At 50.2% G+C, this 15,858-nt stretch overlaps 1 protein-coding gene across 1 annotated transcript in view; it reads left to right on the forward strand.

Moving 5' to 3' along the window:
• Positions 1-15,858, forward strand: part of TECPR1 (tectonin beta-propeller repeat containing 1) — a 34,613-nt gene that overhangs the window by 7,542 nt on the left and 11,213 nt on the right. Inside the window, exons 7-13 of the mRNA XM_006859858.1 lie at positions 3,705-3,806; positions 5,580-5,725; positions 10,870-11,330; positions 11,722-11,867; positions 12,293-12,448; positions 13,145-13,294; positions 13,377-13,534. Coding sequence (XP_006859920.1) covers positions 3,705-3,806; positions 5,580-5,725; positions 10,870-11,330; positions 11,722-11,867; positions 12,293-12,448; positions 13,145-13,294; positions 13,377-13,534 — 1,319 coding nt within the window. The remainder of the gene's footprint in view (positions 1-3,704; positions 3,807-5,579; positions 5,726-10,869; positions 11,331-11,721; positions 11,868-12,292; positions 12,449-13,144; positions 13,295-13,376; positions 13,535-15,858) is intronic.

Genomic DNA, 15,858 nt, shown 5'->3' on the forward strand with positions numbered 1-15,858 from the left:
AAAGAAAGAGTGTAGTCCAAGCCCTTTAGAACCAAACCCATAAAACAGATTAAGCAACATGTGTCTTCTGTTGTCCAGATGGTTGACAATCTCCAGGACTTTTGGTGTCTGCAGAATCCCCTCTCAGCCCCATGGCCACCCCCATGTAAAAATGCAGGACAACTGTATTTACCCTAATACTACTATATCATTTCAAATAACCAGATGGTGTGGCACTGTAGTAGGATCAGGACTTAGCCACAAGGTCAGTTTGAACCGCAAGGTCATAAGTTCAAACTCACCAGCCACTCCTTGGAAACCCTATACAGAGTTGCTATGACTTGGAACTGACTCAGTGGCACTTGACAACTTAACAACAACAACAGAGATGTCCCTAGGTGGTACAAATGGTTAAGTTTGGAGATTTGAGCCCACCCACAGGCACCTCAGAAGAAAGTTACACTTCTGAAAAACATCAGCCCTTGAAAACCCTGTGGAACACAATTGGACTCTGACCTGTATGAGATTGCCAAAACTCAAGGAACTGACTCAACGGCAACTGGTTTAGTTTACTGGGACCCCCAATCAATCAGGGGTCTTCCTATCTTAGTTCTGTAGTGCTTCTGTATCAGCAATAACACAAAGGGGTTGGCTTTACCAAGCAAAAAAAATAATTTTCTCACAGTTTAGGAGTCTAAAAGTTCAAATTCAGAGCAGAAGCTTTGGAGAAAGGTTCTTGTCTCCTTTCAGGATCTGTAGGTCCAGCATTCCTTGGACATCTCCATGCGTCTTGGCATCAGTCTTTCCTAGGCTCTAAGAGTCCTGGTGTGGCGCTGCAGGATAATACACTGGACTGTAAGGTCAGTTTGAATCACAAGGTCGGGGGTTCAAACTCACCAGCTGCTCCTCAGAAACTCTATACAGGGTCTCTATGAGTTGGAACTGACTCAACTCGTTGACACTTAAAAACAACAGGAGCTTCACATTGCAGGGACCCTAGGTCCAAAGGACATACCCCACTCCCCTTTCTTGGTGGTAGTAGGTCCCCATTTCTCTGTTCACTTCTTACTCCTGTTATCTTTGTAAGAGAAAAGATACTGCAGGTCACACATGAGGAAACTTCCCTTCATTTGCCTGGTTGGTCATAGTAGATCTTATCAGGGAAGTAATGAAATTGTATTAAACCTCTACATGACTGTATCTTACCTGCCAAACCACTGAGAATCCTGGCCACTCAAGTTGACACTCCCCTTGCTTCTAAGCAAAGTTTGCCGTTTTTATTTTGATTTTATCAATGGGAAGGCACAATCAAGTAAGCTGACTGCAGATTCCCCTTGTGGGTTCTTTTGAACCACACATGGAGCGAGCGCCTACCCCGCATCCTGGTAGGGTGTAAAGTGGGTCTCCCATATCTGCACCTGCTTCTCCAGTGCTGAAAGTTCTGAAGCCTCAGGCCACCACCCAGTCCAACAACATACAGACAGGACTGTGCCCTAACAGTCTTAGGCACCCTAGGGCCTAAGAAAACAGTGCTACCCCTTCAAATTGTTTGTTGTTGTTAAATGCCGTCATGTCGGTTCCAACTCATAGTGACCCTGTATAGGGTTTCTGAGGAGCAGCTGGTGAGCTTGAACTGCTTGAACGGTTTGTGGTTCAAACCAACCTTGCAGTCCAGTACATTAACCCACGAACAAAAATTTTAGTGTATCTGGATTTCTGGTGTGGCGCTATGCGATCAGCACCTGACTCAATGGAAATTAACAGCTTAACACATCTGCGTGAGCTATTCCGTCTTCAGACACATATTCAACGGTGCTAACTTTGTTCTGGTTCAGGAGAAAAAGAAAGTGGATCTTTAGACATTTTGATGAGAGTGGTCTGAGGGTTTTGTTATTAAATCAGCTTCCATGAGTACTCACATGGTGCAGACTCCCCAGTCCAGGCCAGCATGTAGAATGGGCCAGAACAACCACTGGGGAATTCAGGGGTAGGTGAGGGGAACGGGCAGGGATTGGAAGGGACAGGTGAGTTCTGGGTTTATAGGTGGCGGTTGTTAAGTGCAGACTAGTTGCTTCTGACTCATAGCAATCCTGTATAGCAGGGGTTGTTGTTGTTGTTGTTGTTGTTAAATCCCGTGGAGTCAGTTCTGACTCATAGTGCGCCTACACAAGGTTTCCGAGGCTGCAGATCTTTATGGGAGCAGAAAGCCTCATCTTTCTCCAGAAGAACAGCTGGTAATTTCAAACTGTCGACCTTGAGGTTAGCAGCCTGATTTGTAATCACTACACTACCAGAGCTCCTTATAGCAGGGGTGGATAACCTTTTTTCTGCCAAGGGCCATTTGGATGTTTATAACATCAGACAAAATAAACTTACGAATTAGCCTGCTATATTTGGTCAAACATTTAATTAACTCACCACCTGTGTGACCACTGGAGCCTTGGTTTGGCACTGCAGGACACTGCATTGGACCACAAGGTCAGTTTGGACGACAAAGTCTGAGGTTCAAACCCACCAGCCGCTCCTCAGAAATCCTCTACGGAGTCACTGTGGGTCAGAACTGACTCGATGGCACTTAAAAACAACAACAATGTGATGGCTAGAACTGTGGTTGTTGTGGCAGGGCCAGACCAAATGATTTTGAGGGCCTTATATGATCCGAGGACTGAACGTTCCCCACCCATGCTCTATAGGGTTCCCAAGGAGTGGCTGGTGGATTTGAACTACAGACCTTGTAGTTAGCAGTCCCGTGCTGACCCTACAGTGCCACAGCAGGACTGAGGAAGATGGGTCTGGATTGTGTGTATTTTATAAGTTGACGTGAAAAAAGTTAGGTTTCAAGAGTTCATCTCTTAAAGTGAGCATAACAGTTTAGAAACTGGTCCTTTAGTAGAATGGCCTTTTCCAAGCTTTACGCTTGAACATGAGGCTTTCTGCTCCCGTAAAGATTTACAGCCTCAGAAACCCTGTTTCAGGGTCGTTATGGGTTGGAACCGACTCAACGGCGCTTAACAACAACAACGCTTGATGGGGTGGTAGTGTGAGAAATGAGAAGGGCAGCCCAGGGGTCAAGGGTCAGCAGCTGGGGCTAGGTAAATGTGAGGGTTTAGGTTAGATTTAGGGGCTAGGGTTATGGTTAGGGTTAAAGGGGTAGGGTTAGAATTAGACTGTAGGGTTGATATTAGAGACGAGAGAGAGTTTAGGTATAGGGTTAAAATTAGGGTTTAGGTTTAGGGTCAGAGCTAGAGTTCAAGCTTAAGGCTACAGCTGGGGTTTGGAGCTAGGGTTTAGGGTCAGGTTTAGAGAGAGGGTTAGAGTTAGGGTTTAGGGCTGTGGTTGGGGTTTGGGGCTAGGGTTAAGACTTTAGGGTCAGGGACAGGGTTAGACTTAGGGGCAGTAGCTGGTGTCCATCCTGGCACTGCCCACAGACAAGTCCCTTCCTCACTGGCTCATTCCTGCCTTGTCCCAAGAAGGAAGGCAACACCACAGTGTCTCCAGTCTGGAGAAGGTTCCAGGGAGAGTCAGGTGGCCACTTGTCTGCTGAAGTAGTAACACCTTCAGCAGAGGATGGGCTGGAAGCCTCCAAGAGCCCAGGGTGCTGTCAGGAGCAGGAGGGTATGCAGGTAGCAGATGTTACCCCTAAAAGATTTCAAGGACTTATTGTCCCGAGCTGTAAGAAACTAGGAACCCTTTTCCTTCCATGGTTCCTTCTCTGTCTCCCCCAGGTGTGGTTCCGGAGGGGCATCAACTCACACAATCCCTGTGGCACCAGCTGGATTGAAATGGTCGGAGAGATGGTGATGATCAGCGTGGGGCTCAATGACCAGGTGCAGGGTGGGGCCCAAGTTTCAGCACCAGGTGTGCAGGGGGATGGGGCTCAGGGTCCTCAGGTTCCACCACCAGGTGTGCAGGGGGTTAAGGGCTTATGGTCCCCGAGGTTACACCACCAGATTGCAGGGGCGTCTGAAGTCTAACCCAAACTAAGCCTGTTGCTGTCAGAATAGAACTGTGCTCCATAGCGTTTTGTCTTGTAGCTTTAAATAGGTTTTTCAACAACATTTAGCCACATTCACGCCCACAAGTCCACAGCGTCAGATCATTGGCCGTGCTGTGCAGCTAGCACTGTCTGCTTCCTAACCTTTTTCAGCCCCCACAACATACACTGAACCTCAAAGCACAATTCCGCTTCCCCTCCCACCTGCCCCAGGTAATCTAGCCCACTTTGTCCCTGGACGTGTGCGTGTTCTAAACATGTCATATACATGGGGTCATGCAAAGAGGCTTCCAAAAGGAAAAAGTCTGAGGTTATTTGCTTTGTAATGTTTAGCAGTTTTCCAAACATTCGAAGAATTATAATAAATATTTGCTTTGTTGCAAAAAAAAAAAAAAAGTTGGAAGGAAAAATTGAATGACCAGATCATGGCATTTCCCCACAAACTTTTGGAAGTTCCCCTTGTACAGTTAGCGCAACGTTCTTTTGTCAGCATAACGTTTACTCAGCATCCACATGGTAGCTGGCGTCAGAACTTCATTTCTCTTTGTGGCCAAATACTACCCGATTATATGTCCACTGCATAGTTGTGACTCCGTTTACCCACCGATGGATATGTGGGTTATGTCTGCACTTGTGTTGCGGACAACAGTGCTGCCAGGAACATGGGTCCAGTGGGCAGCCCCCTCCCCCACGCACTGGGTGGGGCTGCTGGTCTTCCCTTTGTCTCCACCCACCCTGGCAACCCAGACACATATGGCCCAAAGGGCTGCAGGCATGGAGGCCAGCGGGGAGACTGGGGCATGCTGGGACACTCAGGGACTGTAGCAGCTTGAGTTTGCAGCCCACCTGCCTTAGGCAAGGAGGAGCTGCCGCAGCCCCAACAAAGCCCATGGATCCACACTTAACCAGGCCGAGCAGATGAGGGGCCTGACGTGAGCTGTTCTAGGCTGGTTGGCTGCCCAGCGTGGTTGCCTTAATCAAGGCAGTGGGAGAGAGACCAGAGGTTATCCATGGTCACCAGGGGGGGCGGAGTGGCAGACTCACCATGGAGGAGGCATGAAGCTTTCATCCGGGGTGATGATAAAATTCAGGAGCAGTCTGTGGCGATGAACATAACCCAGGTCTCTGAGCTGCACACGTGAAGATTGTAGACATGCCCCTTTACCACAATTCAGAAAACCACCCTCCTGGCCCTGCCTGCTGCCACATTGGCTGTGGCAAGTGGGGTCAGAATGAAGCAGGTTACTGTGCATCTTTAAGACAGGCCCGTGCTCTGGTTCATGGGGGCGGCACGAACCAGTGGACCCCACGTCACGGCACATCATCCACTGACACCTGTCACCTAAAAGCCCTGAGTCCACCTGAGGCCAGGGGCTCAGGATGGAGTCCCTGATTCAGTTCCTCACTCCCTGGGGTCTAGTGCCTCCCCAGCCCCTTGCTGGACTCCCCTTCTTGCATTGACTTGCACACTACCCCATGTCCACTTCCAGATGACCACATGCATGCACACAGCTGGGGGATGCCTGCCAGTGGCTGCAGATAAACACCCCCCTCCTTGCATGTGTCAGCTCCAGCCCCTGACCTGCAGGGCTTCCCTCTGTCCCAGGTCTGGGGCATCGCCTGCGAGGACCGGGCCATGTACTTCCGGCAGGGTGTCACCCCCAGTGAGCTCAGTGGGAAGACATGGAAGGTCATCGTTTCCAGCCGGGAGAGTGACCAGTCCCACTCTGGCAGCTCATCCAGCCTCCTCAGGTGAGATGGGGCAGGGAAGGATGCCAGTGCAGGCCTCCAGTGCCCAAGGTGGGCTTGGTTCCAGGCGGGAGCTACCAGACCCCTACCCACAAAGGGCCAGGGTACAGATTTTCCCGTCCTTGAACTCTAAGGAGCCATGAGAGCACAGCAGGTAAGCGCTCTGCTGCCAGACCAATGGTTGATAGTTAAGGCCTACCCGGTGACTTTGAGGAATAAGGAAGACTTGGCTGTTTCTGTAAAGATGTCAGCCTAGAAAATACTACAGGTCAGTTTCACTCTGTAACACATGGCTTTGCTGTGAGTTGAAAATGGACTCAGTGCCACCCCCCAGAGCCATGTGAATTTCCTCTACCTCGGGGAGCAGTTCAGCCACTCTGGGAGACTGACAAGGTAGGTGATGGAAGCTGAGGGGGTCCCTGAGCCATCCCTGGGCAGGGCTGGCCCAACAACTCTGAAATCTCACTATGGGGTCCACGCTGAGCACCCCGCCCTGCGTCACAGGGAAGCAGGGCACCTGGAATCACATTCAGACCCAGATTCCCAGGTTCTGCTCTAGGGTTTCTGATACAGCAGGTCTAGAGTCTAGGTGGCACTGAGGGTTAAGTGTTCAACTACTAACAGAGAGATTGGCTGTTCAAACCCACTCAGTGGCACCTCAGTAGACAGGCCGGGTGATCTGCTTCTAAGTGATCACAGTCTTTCCCCCCTTGTTTTCTTAGCATCCATCGCAGTCATTCATAGACTAGAAGAATGAAGAAGAAATAGGGTAACAGCATTCCTTTAGGGCAAACAGACGTAAAAGAAAACCATGTAATGTTTTCCTCTCTTAAAAAAGCTTTTAAAAACAAACCAACGTCTTTTTATTTGTCCTTTTAGGAGCCCTGGTGGCACTGTAGGGTAAGCATTAGTTGGCAGTTCAAACCCACCAGTCACTCACATAAAACTATATAGCCTTGGCTCCATTTAAGATACTGTTGCGTGTACTCTGACTATAAACGGAAGTGTGTTTCCATATGGACAAAGACTGGGAGACAGCATGCAAACAAAGAAGCATGTTAGGATGAAAAATTTTACAGTTGATTTGAAAAAAAAAAAATGGAAGAAAAAAGAGGAAAAATACAAGTCCTAGATGTGTGGGAATTTCATATGGTCTTTTGTTAATTAAGAAACATGCTCTCTAATGAACTTTTCCGATATTTTTATTTTAAATTCTGATTTTAAATAATGAGGTGCTTCTTAAAATAAGTTCTTGATTAGAAAACGTGGTCTATATTAAAGTAGATTTATGGTTTATAAGTGTTTAGTTAGATTCAGAGTTACACAGCTGCATGCTTCTGGTAGTGAAAAAAAAGAGTTTTCTTGGGAAGGAGGCCACCAGCAGACGTGCATCGGGTTCTTTGCGTAAGTCTTTTTTGATGAGTGTCATTATGTGATGTTTGTTTTGAGGAGAGTTAGGTCTGAGTGGTTCATGGGACGCCTCCCATCGTCGATAAACCTGTTTTCATTTACACAGGCTTCTTCTGGTATGCACTGATGTATTCATTGATTTGTGTGAATTGTGTAAAACAATCATCTTATCATGAAGAACAAACAATGACTATGTAAAAATGATGCAGATTAATAAAAAGTTGTTAGTAAAAAAAAAAAATTTATAGCCTTGGAAACTTGGTAGAGGGTCCCTATGAGTCGGAACCGACTTGATGACAATGGTTTTGACGCTTGGCTTTGATTCTTTTAGAGATGTACTAATGAGTTAGGATTTTGAGTAGTTCTAGCTTGACACACACGGGGCCACCATGAATCATTGTTGATCCGATGGCCACTAATAGCAAACAAGAAGACTGGCTTCACAATCCACCAATGGCTCTGAATGACTATTTGGTTCAGCAGGCTGGGCAGGGCCCCGAGCCTCTGCGTTTCCAGCACATTCCTGGTGATGTGGCTGCCCCTGGAGAAGGCTGATGGAGCCTCCTCTGAGAGAGTAGGACCACTCTGCTCAGGGCCAAGGGCCCAGAGCTCCGCAGGACCATCTTATGTAACTGGAGCCCTCACCAGATGTTGTCTGCTCCCCCAGCCCAAAGGGCTGGGAGGACAACACAGGGGATTATGGAACATCCACTGTGTCCCTGACCTGGACAGAAGCCTGCTAACACTCCACCTGATGTTGTCCCCTTGACTGGTGATCCTCACACTAGGCAGCAGGTTGGAATCAACTGAGATGTACCCCCAAAAACCCATGCCAGATCTTCATGACCTTGGATTTGACAATGATTTCTTAGATTTACCACTGAAAGCGCACACCAAGAGAAAGATAGGACGTTGGACTTCATCAAAATTTACAAAAGTTTGTGCATTCAAGGGCACTGTCAAGAGAGTGGAGAGGCAGCACGCAGTATGGGAGAGAGATTTTTGCAAATCATACACCTAATAAGGACCTAGGATCCAAATTACGTAAAGTGCAGGCAGACCACCAGGAAATGCAGGTTCGGTTCCAGCCCACCACAATAAAATGAGATCTCAAAGCAACTTGCACACATTATTTCTGGTTTCCCAGCACATAGAGAAGTGCTGTAGATACTAGACTGTTGTGTATGATCTGCCCGACAGCATGATGGAAAAATATGAAGTATCGTGAGCATGACCAGAACAAGACACAGAGATACGAGGTGAGCCCACTCTGCTGGAAAAATGGCGCCAGTAGACTTGCTCTGTGATGCAGGGTGTCCACAGATCTTCCTTTGTGAAAATGTCAGTATCTGCAAAGCGAAGCCCTGTCTAGCGAGGTGTGCCTGCACTCTTAAACAGCTCAACAATGAAAAGACAGGCAACCCAATTAAAAATCACAAAGGATTTGAATAGACCTGTCTCCAGCAAAGATACACAAATGGCCATTGTTGTTGCTAAGTGCCATGGAGTCACTTGCAACTCATAGCAACCCTGTATAAGGTTTCCAAGGAGCACCTGTGGTTTGTAGTCCAGTGCTTATCCAGGACTCCAAATGGCCAATAGGCACCTGAAAAGTTGCTCAAATTCAGTCGTCTTTAAAAATCCGTTGCCATTGAGTGGATTCCAACTCAGAACAACTCTGTAAGGACAGAGTAGAGCTGGTCCGGAGGCTGTCCTAGGCCGAAATCTTTTCCAAAGCAGCCTGTCACATCTTTCTCCTGTGGAGCAGCGGGTGGCTTCATACTGCCAACCTTGTGGGTCACAGCCAAGCACTTTAAACACTGTGCCACTAGAGCTTTTTTGACACCCATTCAAAAGAACAAAACAAAACACCAAACCTGCTACCATCGAGTTGATTTCAACTGACAGTGACCTATAAGGGGTTTCCAAGGCTGTAAATCTCTTTAGGAGCAGAAAACCTCGTCTTTCCTGTGGAGCAGCTGGTGGGTTTGAACTGGCGACTTCATGGTTAGCATTCCATTGCTTATCCTTCAGCATCCCCTGGAATCCTTTAGACACTCAGTGTAGCTAGGACTCCCTGGTGTGGTGCTGTGAGCATAAGCACTGGAATGCACCAGTTCAAACCCACCAGTTGCTCCTCGGACACCCTGTACAGGCTTGCTGTGAGTTGGAATTGACTTGATGACACTTAACAACAGGGGCAGCTATGGAGTTCTGGTGTGATGCTGGAGGATAAGCACTGGACCTCACAGTTGTTTTGAACCTCAAGGTTGGCCATTCAAACTCACCAGCCATTCCTCGGAAACCCTATACAGGGTCACTATGAGTCGGAATAGACTCGATGGCACTTAGCAACAACTAATCACAGTGTCAGTGGTTCAAACCCACCAGATGCCTGCTGCTTCTTGAAAGCAGGGTCACTATGAGTCAGAATCCACTTGACGGCACTGAACAACAGGATATCTAGAGTCAAAGAGACAGGTTACTGTGTGAACTTACACTGCTGGTGGGGGTGTAAAATGGTGCAGCTGCTGTGGAAATGGTTTGGAGGTTCTTGTAAAAGTTAAGAGTTGCTACGTGACCCAGGAGTTTCGCTCCTAGGCATATGCCTGAGACGTGGATGCAGGGACTCAGACACATGTCCACTGATGTTCATACCGGCAAATATCACAATAGCCAAAATGTGACAATGACCCACATGTCTGTCAGTGGATGAGTGGTCTATCCATCCGATAGAATATTATTTAGTAATCAAAAGAAGTGCAATCCCGTGGTACATACTACAACATGTGTGACTCTCAGTGTAGTATGTTCAGTGAAAGGAGCCACACATAAAACCCATACATCATATGATTCCATTCATATGAAATGTCCACAAACTCTTAAGAAGTAAATCCACAGAGACAGGAAGCCAGAGGCTTGGGAGAGAAGGACTCCTGTTGGGATTGACTGAAAAGTTCTAGAACTAGACAGTAGTTGGTAGTTGTACAATATTTTGAATGTACTCAACCCCATTGACATGCATATTTTTGAATGGCTAGAGTTTTTGCTGTATGTATTTTACTACAGACACGTCCCAGCGGAGCAATATTAAGTTGGCTACGAACCAAAAGATTGCTGGTTCAAACCCACCCAGCCATGGGAGAGAGACCTGATGATCTGTTCCCATAAAGATCAAATCAAATACGCCCCCTGCCATGGAGTAAATGCCACTCACAGCGACATTATAAAGCAGAGTACAACTGCTGCCCTAACATAGGCTTTCTGCAGCTGCCAATCTACAGATGCAGACGGTCTCACCTTTCTCCCCTGGGGCATCTGATGGGGCCGAACCACGAACCACTGGCTGGAAGCCAAGCGCTTTGACCACTGTGCCGCCACGGCCCCTTCCATAGAGATGACTGTCTAGAAATCCCCAGGGGACTGTTGGTTCTGCTCTGTCACACAGTGTCACTATAAGTGGACATCAACTGATGTCACCTAACAATACCGCAATGTCTTCCCATGATACAATTTACAAACACCAGCACCCTGCTCGCAGACATGCTGATTTAGCTGCTCTGCAGATTGCTCACATGTGTATCCCGGGAAGCAGGTCCTAATGTGTTGAGCTTCACGGAGGAGGAGCTGGGAGAGGAGGTGACCCACACAGTCACCCAAGACGGTTAGGGCTCAGGTGGAGCAGACAGAGGGTAGGCTCCTTTGGGGCGTGACAGGTCTGCCTGTTTTGTCCCCAGTGCTGGCTGCTTCTTCGGTGATGAGGTGAGGGGCAGTGGTGAGTCACCAGCCCCCAGTGATGCTGACGTCCCCTCAGAAGTGGGCCGACTAAGACCTGACCAGCTACATCCTGCAGACTCTCTGGACAGCAAGGGAAGTCTGACTTTGGACCCAAGGCCTGGCCCGCCCAAAGCCGGGGTGGAGGAGACTGACCCAGCCCGGGGCCCAGGTGGGGAATCTCAGGCTGACCCAGCCACCAGCCCCCCGGCCGAGCTGCCCTGGACCAACATTGACCTGAAGGAGCCCAGCAGGGCATCCAGCCACACAGCAGCTGAGCCCCCCAGGCTCTCCCTGAGTCTTCTGCCAGGGGGCCTAGAGGAACAATATAGCACTGATGACCATCCGATGTGGGCCTGGGTGTCTGGAGGGGGCTGCGCTGTGGAGACCCATGCGACACTCAAGTGGTTTTCTGCCCAGTCTGGTAAGCAGCCATGCTCTAGGGGCTGGGGAAGAGGAGGTGCCCACAGCCGGGCCGTGGGGTGGGATCCTCAGGCTCTGAGCAGACCCACTTTGCTGTCCGTGTCTTGCATGCCACCCAGCTTCTTTACCACATGTCCCTGAACCCACAGCCAGCCTGCCCATGGCCCCAAAGGCCAGCCGAGTCCCCCTGCCCTTGACACCCTCTCCCCACTCCAGCCATACTCAAGTCAGAATGGTTTACGTAGGGGCTCATGAGGCTTCGTGGTGAGAAAAATGACTTACGAAAACAACAACAAATGTCTGTGGCCTCCCACTGCCTGAGTGCTGGTAGTTTGGGGTGCAGGGGCTGACCTCAAGGGGGCCACGCAGACACTTAGGCCCGCTCCCCACAGGCCTGTGTCCAGCTGTGCAGACGCTGGTGCCACCCATGACACCGGCCCAGACGGCCGCCTGGAGGAAGCAGATTTTCCAGCAACTTACAGAACGGACCAAGCGGGAGCTGGAGAACTTCCGGCACTATGAGCAGGCTGTGGAGCAGGTGTGCCGGCTGCCCAGTGTATCCCAGCTCCTGATGGGTACCCATGGGTGCCCGCTGTGTGCCATCCCCCCAGTAGGCATCCATAAGCCCCCTCTGTTCACTGCCCTTCCCTGTCTCGGGCCTGTGATGGATTCAGGGACGAGGACCCCTTTGACTTGGACAGGAGGGTAGGTAGGCAGGACCAGTGGTTGGATAGTATGCGAAAGGCAAAGTGATTCTCACAGAGGCCAGGGGCTTTGGGCATCTTGGTCAGGTAGGGCAGAGATCTGGTGGGGTGGTCTAGCCTCACTTTCCCTTTTGGAATACTGTGAGGGCTGCATCCTTGGCAGTGGGGAGCTGGTAAGGGGACAGGAGCCTCCTGAGGAGGGGAGGGGCAGGGTGGTTCTAGGGTTGGTTCCTACCTGTGACTCCCCTCTGCACCCCAGTCCGTGTGGGTGAAGACAGGGGCACTGCAGTGGTGGTGTGACTGGAAGCCCCACAAGTGGGTGGACGTGCGTGTGGCCCTGGAGCAGTTTATGGGGCATGACGGGGTGCGAGACAGCATCCTCTTCATCTACTACGTGGTCCACGAGGAGAAGAAGGTGCGGAGTGCTCAGGGCTGGGGAAGGGACCGTCAGGATGGGTGGCCAGGAGGGGAGGGTGTGTGCATGGAAGGATTGGAGCAGTGGGCTCGGGACCCTGGATCCCCAAGTCCTCAGTGCAGACCCACAGTCTCCCCCGTGGTGACCACTCTTAGAAGTTGTGGACTGGGGAGCTACATGAGAGAAAGTGTGCCCCCTCTGGACAGCTAGTGGGGGTCTGACTGAAGACAGTGCTGTTTTTCCAAATTAAAAATCATCCCTCTCATATGTAAATGAGTGACCCCAGAAGTAACTAACATCAACCTATCCCTGAAATCCACTGCTGTGAAGTCTATTCCAACTCATCGAGAGAGACCCCATGGGACCAAGTGGAGCTTCCCCTAGACTTCCCGAGGCTGTAAATCTGTGTGGGAGCAGACGGCTGTCGCTTTCTTTCTTGGTGCAGCTCGTGGGTTCAAAATGCAGACTTCTCAGTTCATAGCCCAGCACTTAACCTGCTGCATCACCAGGATTCCTTCCAATAATGACCATGTGCAAATACACGTTTGTTCATCCATAATGTTCTCCATGCCAAATTTATCCTCATACCACAGAGGCCCCCAGAAGGAGCGCTGTAGAATTGGGTGGTCCCCACCGCAAGTCTGTGGCACTGCCCAGCACTGTCCTTTGCCCTCAGTGACCCCATTCTTTGAACAGTACATCCACCTGTTTCTCAATGAGGTGACAGTGCTGGTGCCTGTCCTGAATGAAGCCAAGCACTCCTTTGCCCTCTATACCCCCGAGAGGACCCGGCAGAGGTGGCCTGCATGCCTGGCTGCTGCCACCGAGCAGGAAATGAATGACTGGGTGAGTGGGTGGGTGGGCGGGGGGGCGCCCTGCCCTGCCCTGCCCTGCCCACCCTTACCTGACCTTATGTCTCCCCCACCAGCTGGCCCTGCTCAGCCTATCCTGCTGTGAGAGCCGGAAGGTGCACGGCCGCCCATCCCCCCAGGCCATCTGGTCCGTCACCTGCAAGGGGGACATCTTTGTGAGTGAGCCCAGCCCTGACCTGGAGGCCCCGGAGCATCCATCACCCTGTGACCAAATGTGAGTGGCCTGCCCCCCAGCACCTGGAGCTGGGGTTTCAAAAGGGAGGTCCTTGGGGCCTGTGTTTCCCACTCAGTCAAGCCTCCACCACCCAAAACTGTGGTCTAGGAAGGAGGGGCCTGGGGCCCATTCCCCAACATGAGTACCCAGAGCTGTGTCCCAAAGTGGGGGTCCCAACAAGCTCAGCCACCTGAGTAGTCCGAGGCACAGTTGACTGGTCCCCAGGCTGAGTCTTCCTCAACCTGTTCTGGATCCCACGGAGCCTAAAGAACCAGCTCAGGTCAGGTGAGCACCCCATGAAGGAAGACAGGGGACAGGTCTCTCCCACAGTCATCTCTCCCAGTCAGGGGCCTAGTAGCCTTTCAACGAACTACTCCACTGTTAGTAAGCACCTGCTGCATACAGCCCTGCAGTAGAGGAGAGAACATCAGCTGACCAGCATTTGTCTCTCTTAGTGAGTCCAGACCCACTGGTGAGGGACAAACTCAGCTGTATGGCCTCTATTGTGTCCAAGGAGGCCAGCGGCTGACTGTGTGAGATGACAGGTCCCTAGGGACAAGGGAGACCAGATAAGGTGACAGAAAGGGAGGACAGTGCAGTGTGTCCTTGGGCTTGTAATAACCCAGCACCATGTAAGAACAGAAACTTGGCTTTTGATGTGTAGTGTAGTGGTTAAGGAGCTCTGGTAGTGTAGTGGTTACGAATCGGGCTGCGAACCTCAAGGTCAACAGTTCGAAACTACCAGCTGTTCTGCAGGAGAAAGATGAGGCTTTCTGCTCCCGTAAAGATTTACAGCCTCAGAAACCCTGTTTCAGGGTCGTTATGGGTTGGAACCGACTCAACGGCGCTTAACAACAACAACGCTTGATGGGGTGGTAGTGTGAGAAATGAGAAGGGCAGCCCAGGGGTCAAGGGTCAGCAGCTGGGGCTAGGTAAATGTGAGGGTTTAGGTTAGATTTAGGGGCTAGGGTTATGGTTAGGGTTAAAGGGGTAGGGTTAGAATTAGACTGTAGGGTTGATATTAGAGACGAGAGAGAGTTTAGGTATAGGGTTAAAATTAGGGTTTAGGTTTAGGGTCAGAGCTAGAGTTCAAGCTTAAGGCTACAGCTGGGGTTTGGAGCTAGGGTTTAGGGTCAGGTTTAGAGAGAGGGTTAGAGTTAGGGTTTAGGGCTGTGGTTGGGGTTTGGGGCTAGGGTTAAGACTTTAGGGTCAGGGACAGGGTTAGACTTAGGGGCAGTAGCTGGTGTCCATCCTGGCACTGCCCACAGACAAGTCCCTTCCTCACTGGCTCATTCCTGCCTTGTCCCAAGAAGGAAGGCAACACCACAGTGTCTCCAGTCTGGAGAAGGTTCCAGGGAGAGTCAGGTGGCCACTTGTCTGCTGAAGTAGTAACACCTTCAGCAGAGGATGGGCTGGAAGCCTCCAAGAGCCCAGGGTGCTGTCAGGAGCAGGAGGGTATGCAGGTAGCAGATGTTACCCCTAAAAGATTTCAAGGACTTATTGTCCCGAGCTGTAAGAAACTAGGAACCCTTTTCCTTCCATGGTTCCTTCTCTGTCTCCCCCAGGTGTGGTTCCGGAGGGGCATCAACTCACACAATCCCTGTGGCACCAGCTGGATTGAAATGGTCGGAGAGATGGTGATGATCAGCGTGGGGCTCAATGACCAGGTGCAGGGTGGGGCCCAAGTTTCAGCACCAGGTGTGCAGGGGGATGGGGCTCAGGGTCCTCAGGTTCCACCACCAGGTGTGCAGGGGGTTAAGGGCTTATGGTCCCCGAGGTTACACCACCAGATTGCAGGGGCGTCTGAAGTCTAACCCAAACTAAGCCTGTTGCTGTCAGAATAGAACTGTGCTCCATAGCGTTTTGTCTTGTAGCTTTAAATAGGTTTTTCAACAACATTTAGCCACATTCACGCCCACAAGTCCACAGCGTCAGATCATTGGCCGTGCTGTGCAGCTAGCACTGTCTGCTTCCTAACCTTTTTCAGCCCCCACAACATACACTGAACCTCAAAGCACAATTCCGCTTCCCCTCCCACCTGCCCCAGGTAATCTAGCCCACTTTGTCCCTGGACGTGTGCGTGTTCTAAACATGTCATATACATGGGGTCATGCAAAGAGGCTTCCAAAAGGAAAAAGTCTGAGGTTATTTGCTTTGTAATGTTTAGCAGTTTTCCAAACATTCGAAGAATTATAATAAATATTTGCTTTGTTGCAAAAAAAAAAAAAAAAGTTGGAAGGAAAAATTGAATGACCAGATCATGGCATTTCCCCACAAACTTTTGGAAGTTCCCCTTGTACAGTTAGCGCAACGTTCTTTTGTCA

This window comes from Chrysochloris asiatica, unplaced genomic scaffold (genome assembly GCF_000296735.1).
Source record: "Chrysochloris asiatica unplaced genomic scaffold, ChrAsi1.0 scaffold00034, whole genome shotgun sequence".
Classification (NCBI taxonomy): Eukaryota; Metazoa; Chordata; class Mammalia; order Afrosoricida; family Chrysochloridae; genus Chrysochloris; species Chrysochloris asiatica.